The sequence below is a fragment of the Mustela putorius genome, unplaced genomic scaffold (assembly GCF_011764305.1).
Source record: "Mustela putorius furo isolate JIRA1106 unplaced genomic scaffold, ASM1176430v1.1 tig00000196_pilon_pilon_pilon, whole genome shotgun sequence".
In the NCBI taxonomy this organism is placed as follows: Eukaryota; Metazoa; Chordata; class Mammalia; order Carnivora; family Mustelidae; genus Mustela; species Mustela putorius.
The window spans coordinates 5,986,116-6,007,296 of NW_025421310.1; the positions used below are offsets into that span (position 1 = coordinate 5,986,116).

General features: G+C 48.0%; 2 protein-coding genes and 1 long non-coding RNA gene across 5 annotated transcripts in view; 2 read left to right on the forward strand and 1 right to left on the reverse strand.

Moving 5' to 3' along the window:
- Positions 1–6,295, forward strand: OSCAR (osteoclast associated Ig-like receptor). 2 transcript variants are annotated; one of them, XM_013049587.2, is made up of 6 exons: positions 1–318; positions 611–746; positions 1,435–1,467; positions 4,007–4,348; positions 5,183–5,467; positions 5,737–6,295. In XM_013049587.2, the coding sequence occupies exons 2-6, from the start codon at positions 710–712 to the stop codon at positions 5,868–5,870; spliced, it is 831 nt and encodes a 276-aa protein (XP_012905041.1). In that variant the 5' UTR covers positions 1–318; positions 611–709; the 3' UTR covers positions 5,871–6,295. The 2 variants fall into 2 exon arrangements, with proteins under 2 accessions (XP_012905041.1, XP_044932910.1); XM_045076975.1 differs by having other exon boundaries at positions 1–746.
- LOC106004421 overlaps positions 4,291–21,181 on the reverse strand; it is a 20,257-nt gene continuing 3,366 nt past the window's right edge. The window contains exons 2-4 of the long non-coding RNA XR_001177405.2: positions 21,014–21,124; positions 18,001–18,142; positions 4,291–4,388 (exon numbers count right to left, since the gene is read on the reverse strand). This is a non-coding gene — a long non-coding RNA (uncharacterized LOC106004421). The remainder of the gene's footprint in view (positions 4,389–18,000; positions 18,143–21,013; positions 21,125–21,181) is intronic.
- LOC101679372 (T-cell-interacting, activating receptor on myeloid cells protein 1) overlaps positions 18,763–21,181 on the forward strand; it is a 12,273-nt gene continuing 9,854 nt past the window's right edge. Inside the window, exon 1 of one of the 2 annotated variants that reach the window (XM_013049582.2) lies at positions 18,763–19,027. In XM_013049582.2, the coding sequence (XP_012905036.1) occupies positions 18,994–19,027 (34 nt within the window). In that variant the 5' untranslated portion in view covers positions 18,763–18,993. The remainder of the gene's footprint in view (positions 19,028–21,181) is intronic. The other variant, XM_013049581.2, reaches the window with a different exon arrangement.

Genomic DNA, 21,181 nt, shown 5'->3' on the forward strand with positions numbered 1-21,181 from the left:
AGCTGTCAGGAGCTGTCGCGGAAACGCTGGCGGCGCTGCAGAATTAAACGCCGACCTGTCTCTTCACCTAGGAGTCCAGCCTGAGGTGTGCTCCATCCAAGCCACGGCCCATCCAAGGCGGAATGCAACAGTCTTCATTTTAGAGTTTACTCACGAAGGCCCGTTTCACAGACGGAGAAACGGAGGCCGGGAGAGGACAGATGACAGTATCATTTGCGGTCGCAGCTCGACATCAGTTCGTCCTGGAACCTTTCACTTTCGTCCCAGAGGGTTAGGGGTCGTCTGTGGATCCTCTCAGCGCCACCTGTGACCTCTAGGGTAGCTCACTTTTTTTTTTGTAACCCAGCTGGTCCGCCTGTCTTTAATTCAGACTGGGAGCTGCGCTAGGGCATTAATAGGGTCTGACGCCTCTCTGTGCCCCCAAAGTAGCGCCGCACAGGGTCTGGTACATAATACGTGCTAGTTTCTAGTCTCTCTCTCTTTTTTTTAAGCTTAACTGGTGAACACAACTGGTTATGACTGCCCCTTCTCCCAGGTTTTTCCGCAGCACCATGGGGCTGTGACACAGTCTCCCAGAGGCCCCCACTTCCCTCCTCCCTTCCTTAAACAGAGCTCTGGCTTTGGCTCTCAGACATTGCATTTCCTGAGAAGAGAGAGGACACAGCTGAGCCCTGGCTCCTGCTTCTGCTCCAGCCAAGATCTGCCCGCCATGGCTCTGGTGCTGATCCTCCAGCTCCTGACCCTCTGTGAGCCACTGCCCTCTTCTCCCTGGGTCTCGGGCTGGTTGGGGTGCAAAGAGACAGGCTCTGGGGACCTGGGCACCCTGAATAGGGAGGGGGAAAGGAAGAGGGCTACTGACTCCCCTGGGGCAGGTGCACCATGGTCAGGCAGCACAATCTGAAGGTTTGGAATTCTAGACCGGAATAAGGGGATAGGACCTAGATCCTTGGGTCCTATCAAGGAAGGACACGGGGGTCCTGAATTCCTGTTCCTGGACAAGGAGAGTGGGGGCAGCATTTTCTGGGTGTTGAGTCAGGAGGGTGCTAACTCCTGGGGATAGCAAGTAGAGTTCGAGATTTCAGAGCAGGAAGAGATGGAGCCAGAACACCTGGGTCTCTGGGAAAGGGGGGAGCTGGTGACCCAGACTCCTGATGCCCAGGGAGAAGGCACTGTGGACTCTAATTATTGCCTCCTGGAAAAGGGGGATTCCAGAGGTCTGAACACTGGGTGTAGAGGCAAGAGGGGGCTGGCGCCAGACTTCAGGCTTCTCAAGTAGGTGGGGATTACGAGCCTTGAGTTAGAGCAACTGAGAGAGGACATATGGGTTAGATTCCTGTTTCCCAGAGGAAGGATTTAGATTCCTGAGTTTGCAGCGAGGTAGGACTGGGAGAAGCCTAGCTCTCTGAAAAGACTCAACCCCTCCACCTTCTATAGGGCCTCTGTGTCATGGAGACGTCACTCCAGCTGGTGAGTAATATCGCCCATCCACTCACCTGCAAGCTGCTAGAAGCCCATTTCCAGTTACTCACATTTTATTTTGGTGCTCAGCCTCACCTCAGGTTTCCATATTTCCCTCCCTCTCCTCTCTTCTTTCATCTTTTCCTTCCCTCCCCTCCTTCCTTTCTTTCCTTCTTATCTTCCTTTAGTGACCAGCATAGGTGGGTAGAGAAGACCATGAACTTTGGAGCTAAAGAGACCTAAGCTGGAACCCCACTTTCACCAAGTTATTCATTTACAACTTTGAATGAACCACTGCTTGCTACTCAGTTTCCTTCTCTGTGAAATGGGCTGTTGTGAGGATTTAATAAAACCACCCACGTGTACGGGGCACCGGGCTGGCTCAGTCTGTGCAGCATGTGACTCTTGATCTTGGGGTTGTGAGTTTGAGCCCCATGTTGAGTGTAGAGATTACTTAAAAAATAAAGGTATTTAATGAATTTTTAAAAATCACATGTGTAAAACCCTTGACTCAAAGCTTGGCACAGTGTGGGGCTCAAGAAATAGGACCTCTGGCAATGCCAATTATTCACCCATTTGGAAGCCCATTTCCACCAGAGTAGGATCATTCACCCAGAAAGAGCCTTGAGTTTCTTTCCAGGTCTTCTGACTGGTGAGATCTCTGTCTCTCAAACCTCCCCACTACAACACAACTTCAAATAAAAATCTCCTGGAAAACCACTGATACCTTAGCTATCAATTTATTTTATTTTTAAAAATATTTTATTTATTTGTTTGACAGACAGAGATCACAAGTAGGCAGAGAAGCAGGCGGGGGGTGGGGTGGGGGAAGCAGACTCCCCACTGAGCAAAGAGCCCGATGCAGGACTTGATCCCAGGACCCAAGGATCATGACCTGAGCCAAAGGCAGAGGCTTTAACCCACTGAGCCACTCAGGTGCCCCAGCTATCAATTTATTTTAAATTATTATTTTTAAATGCTAAAGCTAACATATATTCATGGTTTAGAATATGATTCCCAAAGGACATATAACCTCCCTCTTCCCCTTCCTCATCTTCCTTAAATAAGCTCTGAATCCTTACAAGAAATTTCCATGTATTCAGACGCATACATATATTTATATACTCCCTTGTTTTCTTGCCAAGACAAAATGATATTTCATGACACATTGTTCTGCACATTTTCCACTTTACAATCTCTCTTGGAGATGGGGCCATATCGTTATAATTAACTGCATGGTTTTTTTAAAAAAAAGATTTTTATTTATTTATTTGACAGATAGAGATCACAAGTAGGCAGAGAGGCAGGCGGAGAGAGAGGAGGAAGCAGGCTCTCTACTGAGCAGAGAGCCCCATGCTGGGCTCAATCCCAGGACCCTGGGATCATGACCTGAGCAGAAGGCAGAGGCTTTAACCCACTGAGCCACCTAGGTGCCCATAACTGCATGCTTTTAACAGCTACGGATCATTTGCCACTGTGTAGCTAGGGTCTAGTTGGCCCTCTTCATGCATAGTTAGGTTGTTTCCAGTGTCCTTCCCCAGCCCCACCCCAGTCAGCACCTCAGTGAGTACTCCAGTGTGAGCTTTCTGTGCTGGTGTATGTACCGTTGTCTAGCATGAAACGGTGGAATCATGAGGGTATGCCCTTCGTGTATTTAGACAGAAAGGAATAAACCGCTTTCTCAAAAGGTACACTCAAGTGTACCTACATACCTGTTTCACCGTGTCTTCACCCAAATAGAATATAAACCATTATTTTAAGTTTTGACAACCTGGTAGGCAAAAAAAACCCCTGTTGTTTTAATTTTTTTAAATGATTGCTAGTAACATTAAACAACTTCCCCCCCTCCCCATGTGTTTTCTATTGGACTTCCTCTTCTGTGCCCTGCCTGATTCATGTGTTTTGTCCAATTTTCAACTCGGCTGGGTTTGCGATTTTTTCTATACTCTTAATCTATGTGATGAATGAGTCCTTTCTGCCTGTGATGTTGCTTGCCATCTAGCTCCATTTGTCTATTCTCCTACACAACTTGAAAATTTCGCAGTCATCAAATTAACCTTGTCTCTTCTGAATCTTTTGTTTTATATTTTAAGATCGCTTTCTCCATCCCCAGGACAAATGCATTTTCCTATATGTTCCTCTAATACTTTTACAGTAAAATAAAACAATATAGGTCTTTAATTAACCTGGAATTGGTTTTGGGGAATTTGGTCTGAAATTGGTCTGCGGTAGGGCTATACCTTCTTTTTTATTTTATTTTTTTCTCATATAGATAGCAAGTTTTGGCAACTACTGAAATATTTTGACTATGTCACAAATAGTCTGAAGAGCATTTAAAATTACAGATTTCTGGGACCCGATCCCTTAACACTATGTTTCAAAACCATGGAGTAAAGCTCGGCAGTTGCCCAGCTACGCTCATTTGCAGCGAGGGCTGCCAATCCCTGACTGGGGTCCACCATCTCCCCTATTTTAGAAGCAGGAAACTAAGGATGAGAAAGAGGAAGGGGCTGCCCCAGGTGATTCTCTTCCCACCCCATCTTCTCAGGCTCCCAGGAAGCCCAGGGACACAGCAGCCCTGTTAATTCAGTCCCCCCAGCCTTATCCCTCAAGCCATCGCTGGGGGCTCAGCCTGCGGCAATTGTAACCCCTGGGGTCAATGTGACCTTGAGGTGCCGGGCACCTCAACCTGCCTGGAGGTTTGCACTCTTCAAGTCTGGGTACATCACCCCTGTGCTGTACCGGGATGTGTCCATGGAGCTGGCAGAGTTCTTCCTGGAGGAGGTGACCCCAGCCCAGGGGGGCAGTTACCACTGCTGCTACAGGAATCCAGGCTGGAATCTGGGTGTCTGGTCTCACCCCAGTGATACGTTGGAACTGCTGGTCACAGGTGAGGTCCTGGCAAGGGTGGGGGCGGTGGGAAGAAGGGACTTTGGGGTGTGATGAGGGATGGAGAAGGAGGGACGGAGAAATACAGGGAGAGATATAGTGAAAGAGACATACGGAGACAGACTTGTACTGACCCAGAGCAACAAGATCTATGAGGGAGAGAGAGAGAACTGGAGAAAGGGGTGATCCTTAACCAGGGGACTGTGCTCCCCAGGTGACCTTTCTGGCAATATCTGGGGACACTGTTTGGTTGTCACTACCACCAGAGATGCTGCAAAATATCCAACAATGCACAGGACAGTCCCCATCCCCACCCCCTACAACAAAGAATTATCCAGATTTGAGCGCTGAGGTTAGGAAGCCTTGGGAGAAATCCAGAACACCAGAAGAAGCAATTCCAGAGGCTGCCTCTGAGATCCAGGGTAGTGAAACACACAGGACCGGACACAGGAAGAGAATTTTGGTGAGGCTTAGGCCAAGAGAGAAAAGGGGACATCGAGGGAGAGAGAGACAGAGCCGCAGAGAAAGGTGCACTTGGGGACAAGACACACAGGGAGCCAGGGACAAGGATGCAAAGGGCACAGACACCGACAGGGAGGCAGAGACACTGGGAGACACTGGCAGAGATAAAGAGAGACACGATGTGGGGGAGGTAGTGCAGAGTGAGGTACAGGTTAGGGGGCCGGTGACGCGACTGAGGGAGAGAGGGCAGGCGGGAGGGCATGAGGAGGGAGGTGGAGGACAGGGCGGGGGAGGAGGGGCGGGAGCGAAGAGGGGCGAAGGTCCCGCGGCGCAGGGCCACGCCAGCGCTCGTCCCGGTCCATGCCCCTCGCAGACCAGCTACCGCCCCCGTCGCTGGTGGCGCTGCCCGGGCCGGTGGTGGCGCCCGGAGCCAACGTGAGCCTGCGCTGCGCGGGCCGCCTGCGGGGCATGAGCTTCGCCCTGTACCGCGCGGGCGAGGCGGCGCCGCTGCAGTACCGCGACTCTACCGAGTCCTGGGCCGACTTTCCGCTGCCCGGCGCCCGCGCGCCCGGCACCTACAGCTGCTACTACCACACGCCGTCCTCCCCGTACGTGCTGTCGCTGCGCAGCGAGCCGCTGGTCATCCGCGCCGACCACGGTGAGAGCGGCGCGCCCCGGCCCGGCCCGGCCCCTGCTCCGCAGCCCGGGGGTCCAAGCCCCCAGCCTCTCTCCCTGCTTCCCAACCTGGGGGTCAGGACCCTACCCCCTCCTCCCCAAATCCAGGAGTCCAGGACCCCTGACCCTATCCACTACAACTTTGAGACTGGGAGCTGTGTCCCCAGTCTCACCCTGGAGGCTGGAGACCGAGAGGGTGGGGCCCGGACGGTGGGTTCCGGAGCCAAGCCTCTCTCCCTTGCTGTCCTGCAGGCTCAGGCTCCTTGGACTACACACAGGGCAACCTCCTCCGTCTGGGGCTGGCCGGCCTGGTGCTCATCTCTCTGGGCACACTGATTATTCTTGACTGGCGCAGCCAGAACCATGCCCCAGGTGTCAGGCCCTGAGCCCCAGAGGACTGGATACAGATGGCTGCAGTGTGAGAAGACCTCCCAGAGGCCAGGATTCCTGGGGTTGGACCGGCCCTCCCAAGAGCTCCACAGTCCCCCTGGCTGTGTCCAGCTTCTGGGTCATAATAAGCTTCCTACAGTGTGTTCTAGCTCCCTTCTGGGTCATTCCTCTAGTAGGTCAGTGGAAGGCTCTATCCGGCTTCCTGGACACAAGGGTTCAATTCCCAGTGCCAGCCACCGCTCACTCACTGGATTATTAAGAAAGAGACCTTTCCCAAGTCTCATTTGCACTGATTGTAAAATGGGCTTACTGGTAATACCCACTTCTTAATCTTGTTGTAGGATAAAGTGGGCAATACAAGCAAAGCCCTTGAAAGTGACTGGCCCATAGTAAATGCTCAATAAATGTTAGCTATCCTGTATCTGCGGTTTCATCTGGGCTGGAATGAACTTAGCTTTTTTTCTCCCCCTCCAATGCACATGAAAAGCTGATCCTTTAAGAAATTCACTGCCACTTCCTTCATGACATCATTGCAAACCTCTTCCAAACCCCTTCTCAGACATTCCCCAAAGGTAGACCGAGATCAGATCAAGGACAACTTCTTCCCTATTTAAAGCTTCATTTGCATGCAGTGCAGGCTGATTTTCTGAAGCTGTCATTATGATTAAGTGGAGTCCATTGTCAAGGCAACAGCAAGGGCAGTGTGTGCCCTAGAGCTCTGACCTAGACACTTACACCTGATGCCTAGCCTGCTTCCCACGGCTCTTGGTGGCCTCCACAGTTGTAAAGATAATGCAGACCCTTCCCCCTTGCATCCTGTTTGCTCTCCCCTCCTGCCTCTCTCTCTGGAAGGCCTGACTACATTCAGTTTCTCCAGAGTTTATTAATTTAACTTCTGTTTTAATCTTGGTAGCTCAGATGCCTTTATCACCCTCATACACACATTTTCTGTCTCTAAGCACCTCTTACTGCTCCTTTCTTGCTTTATACGTAATTTTGATGGAGCACACATCCTCTTCTGTTACTAAATTTTCCACCGTCCTCTCCTCCTCTCCCCACTTTATGAAGGAGAGGATGCCTTCCATTTTTTGGAAAGTCCCTCCAGGGGGATGGAATAGCCTTGAGCAATCTACAGACCCTCCTGATTTTTTATCTCTGAAAGAGGAGGGGAAGTATCTACAATGTTGGTTGGAGATAACCAAACAAGATAACTTCTCCCCAACATGTCAGAGAGAGATCAGAAGAGCTCAGGTCAGCAGTTTTAACCTATCCTGCCCACCGCCCTTTTGGGGAGACATGAGCAGGAAGCAATGCTTACATCACAGCCCTGTACACAGATCCATTTACATCTATGAACTAGAGTTCGAGTTCTATGAAGCCATATTAACATATTATTTTATTATAATCCACTTTACTAAAAATGCTGATCACGATTCCCTTCACTGATGGAGCAGCTCCCTAACACCCACGATGAGACACGATTTGAGGAAATTGAGCAATATTTGTTGGTGTTCTTTGGTTACAGAAACTGATCTCTGGACTTGTGTAAAGACTGGGAAATTCAAAATACAGCTAAACAGCATAAAACGGTGCTGTTTCAACACCCAGTTCTCCTGGTGGCTGAGATTTGGGTACTGCAATTAAGCAGAACTGAAATTTGAAGTCAGATTAGCTGCCTGGGTCCACTGACTTGCTGAAGGGATGGGAGGAGAGACTGGAAGCAGGATTCTCTGGGTCCGTACTGAGTCCTGATGCGGGACTCCTGCGAAGCATATCCTGGGCTATCTCCCCGTGGACTGGATGTGCATGTGGGAAATCAAGGGGGAAGCAGGGACCCAGTGTCACAGGAGGGACCCAGACCTGGATGGGGCTGCAAAGGCATCAAATCCAGGTTCCTCGTTCTACAGATGGGCACTGGCGGCATGGAAGGGTCGCACGAAGCCCCCGACAGTCACACGGGAAGTCAGTAGCCCATGAGGGAGGCTCCCCATAAGCTCCTACTTCAGCTCCCTGCATCCGTTCATTCTCCAGTTCCTTTGCCATCCAACCACTCCCCCCACTCACTGTCATCCACTGATTCTCATCCTTGTGTCTTTCTGTCCTACCCAACCATTCATCCCCTTTCCTCTTGCTCTTTTTAAGATTTTATTCATTTATTTGACAGAGAAAGAGACACAGCCAAGAGAGGGGAACACCAGCAGGGGGAGTGGGAAGGGCAGAAGCAGGCTCCCAACAGAGCAGGCAGCCTGATGGATGGACGCATGGGCCGGGCTCAATCCCAGGACCCTGGGATCATGACCTGAGCCAGAAGGCAGCCGCTTATCGACTAAGCCCCGCAGGCGCCCCTCCTCTTGCTCTTATATGAATATATACCCTTCCTTTTGCCCTTACGTATCATCCATTCATTCTTACATTCATTCATTCCTCCCTTTATTAATCAGTTTGTCAATTTATGAATCCACTGACCTATTTATACTTATTCAGTATCCATCAACCAACCTATGCATTTATTTATCCAACAAGCCTGAAGATTTCTTCTTCAGTGGGCAGAGGGGGAGGGGAAGTTGGAAAACTTAGTAACAACAGAAGAGGATGTGTGCTCCACCGAATATAGGCATAAATCAGGAAAGCAACACATGAGTGTTGAGTGGTGAGAAGTGTTCTGAGGTGGAAAATGTGTGTATGAAGATGAGAAAGGAATCAAGGCTAACCAGATGAAAAATATAATATTATTGACAGATAATATTGATAGGATATTATTTTTATTTTTAAAGATTTATTTATTTAAATATCTTATTCATTTGTTTGAGAGAGAGAGAGAGAGAGAAGCAGCACACGTAGTGGGGGGAGCTGCACAGGGAGAGGGAGAAGCAGACCTCCCGCTGAGCAGGGAGCCCAATATGGAGCTCCATCCCAGAACCCTGGGATTATGACCTGAGCCCAAGGCAGACGCTTAACCAACTGAGCCACCCAGGAGTCCCTATTCATTTATTTTAGAGAGAGAGAGAGAGAGCACATGAGAGCATGGTGATGGGCAGAGGAAGAGGGAGAGAAAATCCTCAAACAGACTCCCCACTGGGCATGGAGACTGACATGGGGTTTCATCCCAGGACCCTGAGATCACAGCCTGAGCAGAAACCAAGAGTCGGCTGCCCCACCTGCTGAGCCACCCAGGTGCCCCGGTCACTTCCACTTTTGAAAGAGGAAGAGAAAGGGGAATATTATCACATTTAACTATTGCAAAGCAATTTACTGTTCTTGAGGCAGTGGTTCCTCTTTTTCTTTCTTTTTTTTTTTTTTTAAGATTTATTTATTTTAGAGAGGGGGAGGGGCAGGGAGAGAGGGAGAGAATCTCAAGCAGACTCCCACTGAACGCGGAGAGCCCCATGTGGGGCTTGATCCCACAACAACCCTGAGATCCCAACCTGAGCCGGAACCAAGAGTCGGATGCCTTCCTGACCGCACCAACCAGGTGCCCCCAGGCCGTGATTCCTTTATTTGTTACCCACAAATGCTCATCACTCCCAGGATGCTCATAAGGCCCTTGTGACAGACCTGCTACCAGCTCTCCTTTCTATGTGCTCACGCCTGTGCCAGCACGCCCCTCCTTCTGGTCTCAGACTGGATGCTTCTCCACTGCAGACTGCTACTGGGCCCAAGTGTGTTCCCACAGAGCCCTATCGGACCCGAACTGAATATCTGCACTGTATTCAGATCCTCTCTCTCCCAGACCGAGACCACAGCTACTCCCAAGAGGGACCAGGTGTGTCCGGGGCCTCGCAGTGTGGCCCGCGGAGCTCAGCATGCTGCAGGTGACCCGAGGGAGCTCCATACCTTTGGCCTTGTGCCTTGGGCAGAGTGAGGTCCCCCACCACCCCCACCCAGATGTCCCAATTCCTGGAACCTGGGAAAATGTTGTAGTGGCCAAAGGGCCCTCACAGGTGTGATGAAATACAGCATCATGAGGTGGCGGTGGGAGTGGGGTTATCCCAGATTATTTAGGTCCCATGCAGCCACAAGGGTCCTTATTTGTAAGAGGGAAGGGATCCGAGTCAGGGAAGCAATGTAGACACGGAAGCAGAGGTCAGCATGATGCAGGATCACGAGCCAAGGAACGCGGGCTCCTCCAAATCTGGAAAAGTCAATGAAGTGGATTCTGCCCTAGAGCCTCCAGAAGGAATGCAGCCTCTCAACCCATTTCGGACTTCTGACCTCCAGAACGCAAGGATAAAAAATTTATGTTTAGGCCACTACTTTGTGACCCTCTGTCACGACAGTAAGAGCAAAACTAATACTGTCAGCTTCAAGGGAACCTCTTTCCTCTTCCCACAAATCCAGGCATGTTCGCCCTTAGGATTTTCATTTCTGTCCCCAACCCTGTTTGTCCCCCCAAGTTCCCACTCATCTACTTGCACACATCTGTTGAATGCTCACCACGGGCGGCATGCTGTGTTGGCGGCAGGTGCAAGCCTGAAGCTCAGGGGGAGAAGCTTTAACCGAATTGCGGTGTGTACCGTATTGTTTAGGGAGCACCTCAAGTGGCTGTAAAAAACGGATCCCCTCCAAGGAAAAAACTATGTGATTTTATTTCTCGGGGCACCTGGGTGGCTCAGTTAGCTTTGTGCCTTCGGCTCGGGTCATGATTCCGGGGTCCTGGGATCGAGCCCTACATTGGGCTCCCTGCTCGGCAGGGAGCCTGCTTCTCCTGTGCCTGCCTCTCCCCCTGCTTGTGCTCCCTCTCTCTGTCAAGTAAATAAATAAAAAATCTTTAAAAACATTTATTTCTCTCTCACTTAACAGTATGCTGTTGAAACAGCCTAGGGCCATTATAACAGCTCTGCTTTTGTCGACATGTGGCTTTCCTACATGGTTCTGAGCCAGCATGAAGGGAGGAAGAGAGAGAGAGAGAGAGAAAGAGAGAAATCACATGGTCATTTTTAAAGAGTGGGACCCCGGATTTGAACATGTGTCTTCTGCTTTCATCCCATTGGCCAGAACTCAGTTCCACGGCCAGGTCTAGCTGCAAAAGTGGCTGGGCTCCAGTGTGTGCCCTTCTAAAAATGGGGGGCTCCTGCTACTTAAAGGAAGAAGAAGGGGCACCAGGGTGGCTCAGTGGGTTAAGCCTCTGCCTTCGGCCCAGGTCATGATCTCAGGGTCCTGGGATCGAGCTCCGCATCGGGCTCTCTGCTGGGCGGGGAGCCTGCTTCCCCTCCTCTCTCTGCCTGTTGCTCTGCCTACTTGTGATCTCTCCCTCTGTCAAATAAATAAATAAAATCTTTAAAAAAAAAAAAAGGAAGAAGGAAACTTGGGTTCTAGGAACCTGTGAGCCATCTCCATCAGTACAGCTATAGCAAAAAAGAAGAGGGAGATTTGAAAGCCTGTCTTCAAGGATCTGATCTCATCTCGGAGATCTCGGATGGCTTTGCTGAAATGCAGAGGTGAGATCTGAACGTTGAGCAGACTTCACTATAGGTGAAGGTGCTGGAAGCCCAGCAGGTGCAGAGGCCCCCTGCGGAGGAGCGATGGCGATGGGGAGCGGTGGGGAGGGGAAGCAGTAGCGGTGGGGAGGGGAAGCAGTGTGCTACTGCCACCTTGTGGTCACATCTTTTCCCCGGAAATCCCTGAACGCCCTAACGGGCGCTTCAGGGGACTGTAGCCATCCTCCTCTATTCTGGCTGGACACTGAGTTGTGACTGGCAGCGACCCCTGTCGCTTCCGAGCTGGAGCGTGTCACCGTAAGGGCTCCCTCCTCCCCACTCCGTGCTCTCTCTTCTCCTGGACACAGTGACCAGCAATGTTGGAGATGGCGGCTGCTCCACTGGTCTGCATGCCTGAGGGACCAGGATGAACCGCGGCCCCAGCCACGAGTTTCTACGACAGTCTCCCTGCCCCACCAGACTCCAGGCACTCCTCCCAGGAGCCCATCGAATACCACCATCTTTTTGTCCACTTGTCTCAGTCAACTCGGGCTTTTAAAAAATGCCATTCACTGGGTAGCTGGAACAACAGAAACTTACTTCTCACTGTTCTGGAGGCTGGGATGTCTGAGACCAGAGTGCCAGCATGGTTCTTGTGAAAGCCCTCTCCCTGGTTGGCAGTGGTCTCTTGTATTCTCACAAGGCAGGGAGAGAGAGGGAGAGGGAGGGGGGGGAGGAGGGAGAGAAAGAGATCCAGGGTTTCTCTCATGTCTCTTCTTTTTTTTTTTTTTTTTTTTAAAGATTTTATTTATTTATTTGACAGAGAGAGATTACAAGTAGGCAGAGAGAGAGAGGAGGAAGCAGGCTCCCCGCTGAGCAGAGAGCCCGATGCGGGACTCGATCCCAGGACCCTGAGATCATGACCCGAGCCGAAGGCAGCGGCTTAACCCACTGAGCCACCCAGGCACCCTCATGTCTCTTCTTTTAAGTAGGACACTAATCCCAACCATAGGATCTCCACCCCCATAATGTCATCTAAACCTAATCACCTCCCAAAGGTCCCACCTCTTAATACCAGCACACTGGGGGCTAGGGGCTTGATCACAAGAATTTGGGGGAGAACCCTACATTTAGCCGGTAACAGCATCCGTCTGGAGATCCGGTATCCCCTGCTTATTTTTAAAGAATTATGGAAAGTTCAGGCCGTGGGAAGGGGGTGGGGAGGCTCTTCTATGGGATCCTGGAAACCCTTCCCACGTCCGCAGAGTCAGACGCTGGCCCTGCAGCTACTCCGAGTCTGGGCACAGGGCCTTGGGATCCTCCTGGAACATGAGAAGACGAGAGGCTAGTGGGAGCCTCTGGGAGGCTGGGAACCCGTGTCCCACTCACCTTACTTCCCCCGGGAAACTTTCGCCACACGCCTTCAAGGTGCTTCTCAAGTTCCAGTGAGCTGAGGCGCTTTCTGCCCTTTCCCCTCAGAGGAGAGGCAGTAGATAAGCACACTTAACCACAGTCTAGATTGCGCTTTTGTGATTCAGTGGCCTTTGTTTCTGGTTCCTGGCACAGAGCTCCTAAACCCCTTACTTCCTCAGTGACGGGAGCATTTTTTGTGCAAAGGAGGCCACTCTTGATGAGCCTCTAGGTACCTTGGGGATGGGGGCGGTTGTCAGAAAGGCCAGCCATGCAACTAGAAACTTGGAAACTTTAGCACCAGCCCCATTTCTGGGGAGAGGGGGAAAGGCTGGATGTTGAGTGAGTCACTCAATGGCCAATAATTTAATCAATCGTGCCTCTGTAATGGAATAATGTAATGTGATAAAGATTATTTAAGAAATCTGGTTAGGAACACCTGGATGGCTCAGTTGATTAATCATCTGACTCTTGATCTCAGGGCAGTGAGATCCCCGTGTTGGACTCCATGCTGGGTATGGAGCCTGCTTGAAATTAGTCAGTCAGTCTGGTTAAAGTATGAAGGTGAAAGCTTTGCCCAAAGTATCACTTTTGTTCTCTGATGCAAGTAGGAGAATGATGCAAATATTCATTCATGACTTTTTACTAAACTCTTCTCTGTTGAAATAAATCTATGCACAGAAGTGATATTTAAACAAGAGTCTTATAAGAGTCTCAAGACTTTAAAAATTGTCACCACATCTGTTGAAAATCACCTTCAAAGAAACGCCTGTCATTATAGTTGGTTTCTCTCCTTGATAATCCATTACCTTGTTGATTTTTCTGTGTCACTAAATGGAGAGACAAGTAAGCCCTGTCAAGACAATTGTCTCAGGGGCATGGCGCTTGTCTCCCAAAGGAATGGTATGAAAATCATAAAAACCTACGATGTGCTTGATTTCTTATTTTCACAAAGAGATTGAAAATGTTGTCTTATTTAAATTAGCATATCTATCAAATACAGTTTGTAGACTTGTAGTTTTCAGATTTGAATCCTGATTTTTAAAAGAAAACTGACAAAAAGAGTGTATTTGAGATGATTGAGGACATTTGGATCCTGGGGGGACATTAGAAGGTATCAAGGAAGGACTGTTAGTTTTCCTGGGATGATACTGCTTTGGTGGTTACATATTTTTTTTTAAAGATTCTCATCTGAAAAAGATAGCTGTGTACTGAAAAATTGGGGGATTAAAAAGATGAGTTCACAAGAGAAGTCACTCAGTAAAATTTAACTATTACTTTATAGCTACTATATATTACTTCTTTGTCTGATTGCTGTGGCTAGGACTTCTAGCACAATGTTGAGTGCAAGTGGTGGGAATGGACATCACATATATATATGTACGTGTGTATATGCGTGTGTATATGTTTGTGTGTTTATACACATACACATATATATGTACATACTATATATAGCTCCTGACTATTATTTAAAGTTATTTTTTAGTATGGTTGACACTACTGTTTTCAGGTGCACAACAGAGTGACATGGCTTCTCTCTTTGTTACGCTGTGCTCACCACACGTGTAGCTGCCATCCGTCTCCACGCAGCACTAGCACAGTATCAGGGATACATTCCCTGTGCTCTCCCTTTTATTCCTGTGACTCATTCATTCCGTGGCTGGAAGCTGAATCTCCCTCTCCCCTTCACCCATTTTGCCCATCCCTACCCCCTCCCTTTCTTTCTGGAGACCATCCACTTGTTTTCTGTGTTATTAGGTTTGATTCTGCTTTCTGTTTATCCACTTGTTTTTTAGTTGGATTTCACATATGAATGAAATCATACAGTATTTGTCTTTCTCAGTCTGACCTACTTCACTTAGCATAATACCCTCTAGGTCCATCCATGTTGTTGCAAATGACAAGATCTCACCCTTTTTATGGCTGCATAATATTCGTGTGTGTGTGCATGTGTGTGACTTCTTTATCCATTCATCTATTGATGGACAGTTAGGCTGCTTCCACATCTTGACTGCTGAAAATAATGCTGCAATAAACATAAGGGTGTATATGTCTCTTCGAATTAGAGTTTTCATTTTCTTGCATAAACATCCAGTTGTGGAATTATTGGATCATAAGGTATTTCTATTTTTAATTTTTTTAGGACCCTCCATACTGTGGCTGCACCAGTTTGCATTCCCACCAACAGTGCAAGAAGGCTCTCTTTTCTCTACCCTTGTCAATACTTTTATATCTTGTTTCATTACAAACATTTTTTTAAATTGTAACCATTCAGACAGATACCTCATCATGATTTTGGTTTGCATTTCCCTACTGATGTTGATGCTGCTCATCTTTTCATGTGTTGGTTGGCCACTGGTATGTCTTCTTTTAATTGGATTGTTTGTGTTTTTTCTGATGTTGGATTGTATAAGTTCTTCATATACTTTGAGTATTAACTTCTTATCAGATATACCATTTGCAAATATTTTCTCCCATTTAGTAGGTTGCCTTTCTGTCTTGTTGATGGTTTCCTTTGCTGTGCAAAAACTCTGTTTTGATGTAGTCTCAATAGTTTATTTTAACCTTTTTCCTTTCACCTTAGGAGACATATCTAGAAAGATGTTGCTATGACTGATGTCAGGAAAATTACTCTCTGTGTTGTTTTCTAAGATTTTTATGGTTTCAGGTCTCTTAGATCAGGAACAAGACAAGGATGTCAGTTCCCACCACTTTTATTCAAATTGTCCTAGAAGTCCTAGCTACAGCAATCAGACAAGAAAAAGAAGTAAGAGACATTTAACTGGTAAGGAAGAAGTAAAATTTTCACTATTTGCAGATGACATGATATTGCACATAGAAAACCCTAAAGACTCCACCAAAAACAAAACAAAACACCAAACTTGGGTGCCTGGGTGGCTCAGTGGGTTAAGCCTCTGTCTTCAGCTCAGGTCATGGTCTCAGTGTCCTGAGATCGAGTCCCCCATCGGGCTCTCTGCTTAGCAGGGAGCCTGCTTCCCCCCTCTCTCTCTGCCTGCCTCTCTGCTTATTGTGATCTCTCTCTGTCAAATAAGTAAATAAAATCTTTTTTAAAATTTCTTTAAAAAACCCACCAAACCTACTAGAAGGAATAAATGAATTCAGAAAAGTTGCAGGATATAAAATTAATATCCAGAGATTGGTAGCATTTCTATATACATTAATAATGAAGTAGCAGAAAAAGAAAACAATCCAATCAGAATTGCACCAAAAAGAATAAAATACCTAGGAATAAATTTAACCAAGGAGGTGAAAGTCCTATACACAGAAAACTGTAAAACACTGATGAAAGAAATTGAAGGAACGCAAAGGCATTCCATGCTTGTGGATGACAAGAATTGATATTGATAAAATGCCCATAGTACCCAAAGCAATCTACAGACTCAATGTGATCCCTATCAAAATATCAAAGCATTTTTCACAGAACCAGAACAAATAATACTAAAATTTAAATGGAACACAAAGACCCCAAAATGGCCAAAGCAACAAAATCTTCTATCAGGCATAAGCACGGGGCCCTGATCTATTTCCCCTCTACCCCGAAAGGCTACCATAACCTGGTGCAAGTTCATTTCTTTTCTTTTTTTTTTTTTTAAGATTTTATTTATTTATTTGACAGACAGAGATCACAAGTAGGCAGAGTGGCACGCAGAGAGAGAGAGGAGGAAGCAGGCTCTCTGCCAAGCAGAGAACCTGATGCGGGGCTCGATCCCAGGACCCTGGGACCATGACCTGAGCTGAAGGCAGAAGCTTTAACCCACTGAGCCACCCAGGCGCCCCAGTCTTTTTTTTTTTTTTTTTTAAGATCTCTTTTTTTTTTTAATTTGAGAGAGTGAGTACGCCTGAACACATGAGCAGGGGAGAGGCAGAGAGAGAGGGAGAAGCAGGCTCTCCACTGAACAGGGAGCCCAATACGGGACTCGATCCCAGGACCCTGAGATCATGATCTGAGCTGAAGGCAGACGTTTAACCCACTAAGCCAGCCAGGCTCCTGGAAATTTTCCTTTTTAAACACTGCTGTAAACATAACATGGGAGCACCTGGGTGGCTCAGTGGGTTAAGCATCTGCCTTCAGCTCAGGTCATGATCCCAGGGTCTTGGGATCAAGCCCCATATCAGGCTCCCTGCTCATCGAAGACCCTGCTTCTCCCTCTCTCTCTGCCTGCCTCTCTGCCTACTTGTGATCTCTCTCTCTCTCTCGATCTGTCAAATAAATAAATAAATAAATCTTAAAAAAAAAAAACAAAAAACAACTACACAGAACGTGCACCATCTCAGCCATGTTTAGATGCATGGGTCCATGACGCTAAGTACATTCACCCGTTGGGCAGCCACCACCACCGTCCACAGATCTCCTCGTGCTGCACAGCTAGAACTCTGTGCCCATCAAACCATGCCTCCCACTCCCCTCCCCCAAACCCTGGTTCCACCGTCTACCTTCTGTCTCTACGAATCTGACTGCTCTATGGACCTCATTGAAGGGACTCGTACGGTATTTGTCTTTTTGTGTCTGACTCATTTCATTGAACATAATGTTCACCCCCATTGTGGCAGGTGTCAGAATGCCTTTCCTTTCAGAGGCTGAATAATATTCCATTGTGTGTATAGACCACATTTTGTTTGTCCGTTTATTCGTCAATGGACACTTGGGTTGTCTCTACCTCGTGTACTGTGAACATGGATGGAGAAGTATATCTTTAAGATTCTACTTTCAGTCCTTCTGAATATACACCCAGAAGCGGAATTGCTAGTCAGTGATTAATTTAATTCTGTTTTCAAGCTGCAGTGAAGCCCCAGAGTCAGGGGTTGTGACTTTGCTTTTTGGTGCCCCATGGAAGGCATGCACCTGCTTCTTTTCCAGTTCCTGTAATTGTATCAACATTTCTTGTCCTACATTTGCTCCTTCCTCATTCCCTTTCTTCCTTCTTAGCTTTTGCCCTCCTAATGAATCCCTTTACTGTGTTTCAGTGAGGTTTTGGGAAGAGATATGTCTGCCCCATCTGCATGGTTCTGTGGAAGTTCTTGTATCTGTCCCTAAATCCAGCAGTCCCAGATTCTAAGCTTTACAAAAATTCACTTCTTTTTTAAACTTTGAGTTTTTTCATCCCACAACACCTCACTTAAAATTTCTAAAGGCTTAAATTTCAGTAACATCTAATGGGGTAAAATTAACTTATCAGTTTCAGCCAATTTAGAAAGCACATATAAGCAAAAGGAACAAAAAAATATCGAGCACGATTCTACTACTCAGAGTAAAACACTTTAAATAAACTAGATTTACCTTCTAGATTTTTCCATGTGCACATCAGCCCCTGCCCGTCGCCTGGGTCGGCCATCTGGGTTGTCTCTCACTGTCTACACCACCACTAGATGTAGAATACAGCTCCTCGAGTTCTCCTGAAGAGCCTCCTTCCACCCGAGACCTAATGACAGGGGATTTCACAGAAGAGATTTCACGGAGGCGATAGTTCCCATCGTGTCCTGCCTGCCAGTGAGGGTTCTTCTGTCTTACCTTTTTTTTATAGGGCTGTTGCCACATTCTCCTGGATCCCCACCGCTCCCTGATGCCCTACGGCTTCCCACTTCTTTGCCCTCAGCTCTGACCCCATTGCTGCCCTCAGCGTCCCTGGGACATTACCCAGAAGTTGTGCACGTCACTTCACTCTCATCCTGTGACCAAAAGGGCCCACAGTTTCCTGAAGGAGAGAATTATTGTTTGTTTGTTTGTTTAATATTTATTTGAAGGGATGGGCAGAGGAAGAGGGAGAGAGAGAATCAGACTCCCCACTAAGTGCAGAGCCCAACATAGGGCTCCATCTCACGACCCTGAGATCACAACCTGAGCTGCACCCAAGAGTCAGATGCCCAAATGACTCAGCCACCCAGTGCCCCGAAAGAAATGTAGTTCTTATTCTGGATCACTGGGAGCCCAGGTATTTGCTGTCACTGTGCAGAAGGGGATGATGGTGATTGGGTTCCCACCGGCCCCATCTCCCATGTTTTGCATATTCATGGTTATGCCCTAGAAGTGGGTGACTGACTTCGTGCTTTTGGGAGGACTCAGTGTGTCAAGCCCATGGGAAGTGGCTTGAGAGCATGTTGCAACAGTCATTTCCGGATAGTCTAGAAGACAGAAACGGGTTGTGCAGAGTGGAGGATTGAAACACCAGGGGCAAAGCTGTTCCTGCACGTCCTGGAGTCAAGACAACATCTTGGCTTCTCACCGACAAAAAGACTGACGGAAGATCCTTGGAAGAAGCTTGTGGGTGCCGCCATGATGTCCCAGCTGCTGGCTCTGCTCTGCACTGGTATGTTGTCAGGGGGCGGGGGGGCAGCTACTGGAAGGGTGGGGCTGGGCTGCGGTAGCAGCTGGAGTTGGTGGGGCTTGTGGGGTGGGTAATGGTGTGGGGTGAATAAACACAGGCTAGAACCTTCCATTCCCTGAATGCAAATTAGGTGCAAGGAGAGGTGTTGGGTGCTTTACACACATTCTCCCGTTTCCCCAAACTCAGTCATCCCTGAACTTCCCCCATGACATTTTCCTCTATGTACGTGATCGCTGTATTCTTTCCCACGTGATCTTCCTCTTCAAATTTCCCAGGTTTTTATATTATTATTTTTGTACTCAACTCTATTTTAAAAGAAAACCTGTAAAACACTTCTATTAGTAGAAAATCAGTGTCCCTCATCAAAAACAGACCCTGATCACCTCTGGTCCATGGTTTCCTGGGTCCTGTTTCTGAGAAGAGGCAGTGATTCTGGGAAGCCAGCTTCCATCAAGCAGCTGGCTGTGATATTCTTCCATGGGATCCAAGAGAGAACCAAGAACAGAGAAGAGAGACTTTCTCACACAGGCTCAGTGACCCTTCCTCTCCCGTCATTGTATGACCTGAAGTCACCTTCCATCTCTTAGAAAAAGCCTCCCAAATAGTTCTCTTGACCATACTGCATTCAAGGAACCTGATAGTCACAGCTGACGTATGTGCCAGGGTCACTCAGGTTCTAAGCAGAGAAGGTGAATTCAAATTCTGGTCCGCACAGTGCCAAAGACCATAGTTTTCCACTGGTTCATATGAAGGAATCAAAAAGGTCCTATTTTGGGGACATGGGGGTGGAACTATCTGGAGGGTGCATGAAGGGAGTCGCGATTAGAAAAACCTCAAGAAAGTAAATGAACCGTGGATCCAGTGATCTTAGTGGGTGCTAACAACCTTCTCCTGTAGAGGGCCTCATAGACAGGCTCTGTGGTTTGCGTGGTCTTTGTTACTTACCATCCAACACCTGTCAGGATGGCTCTCACCAAGAAGCCACGAGGCAAGACATGTTGGTGAGGACATGGGGCATAGGGACTCATGCACTGGCGGTGGGAATGAAAACCGGTGCAGCCCTGCAGAAGACCGTATGGAGGTTCCTCAAAAAGTTCAAAGTGGGGGTGCCTGGGTGGCTCAGTTGGTTGGGGACCTGACTTGTGATTTTGGCTCAGGTCATGATCCCAGGGTCATGAGACTGAGCCCCAGGTCAGGTCCTCACTGAGCGCAGAGCCTGCTTGGGATTCTCTCTCTCCCTCTGCCCCTCCCCTCTGTGCTCATGCTGTCGCTCTCTTTCTAATAATAATTTTTTAAAAAGCTAAAAGTAGAACTGCCATATGATCATCAGCCCCACTTTGGGGTTATATATCTAAAGGAAATGAAAAGAGGAAATTGAAGGGAGGTCTGTGTCCCCATGTTCACTGCAGCGTTATTCACAGCAGCCAAGACATGGAAATGACCTCAGTGTCCATCCATGGACAGACGGTTATAGAAGATGTGGTCTGTATGTATAATGGGCTATTATTCAGCCACGAGGAGGAAGAAAATCCTGCCATTTGTGACAACATGGATGGACCTTGAGGGTGTGACCTGAAGTGAAACAAGGCAGGCAGAGAAAGACAAATACTGTATGACCTCACTTAGGATGAGTTTGGTCTAGATCTGAAAGTAAGGCCACCAGAGGGGAAAGGTGAGGAACATGCACCTCACCCTTCCTGGTAATACCAATCTTAGACTTTTGAGATTGATTCTGGGGCACCAAAGAGAGGACTCATGGCCAAACCTAACATCAGGAATGCATTTAGGCCATTCCCCAGGGGGCAGACAGAAGCTTCTCCATGCAAAGGACTGAGTTCTCGGGAGCTATTTCTCCCTTCTCATAGGGCAGGGATCTCGCCACCCCCTTTCCTCACTCTCGGTTGACTCAGATGGTTATGCTGTTGTGTTCAGAGAGAAATTGGGGAACTCATCATTTCTGGAACTTACCACGTAAGGAAATGCAAGGCGGCAGGTGGAACTGAAGTTGCTTATCAGCTGGTCTTAAAGGAGGAGGCTCTTCCGGATTATCTGAGTGGTCACAGTGTAACCACAGGGTCCCTAGAGCAGTGAAAGAGGCAGAAGAGGGTGTCAATGCACCAACCACTGCTACTTGTA

Bases quoted from the DNA above. Each gene is read 5' to 3' on its own strand.
- OSCAR (XM_045076975.1), top strand. From the start codon at position 710: ATGGCTCTGGTGCTGATCCTCCAGCTCCTGACCCTCT. The intron at 1,468-4,006 runs GTGAGTAATATC...CCATCTTCTCAG, and splicing joins TGGAGACGTCACTCCAGCTG to GCTCCCAGGAAGCCCAGGGA. The intron at 4,349-5,182 runs GTGAGGTCCTGG...TGCCCCTCGCAG, and splicing joins GTTGGAACTGCTGGTCACAG to ACCAGCTACCGCCCCCGTCG.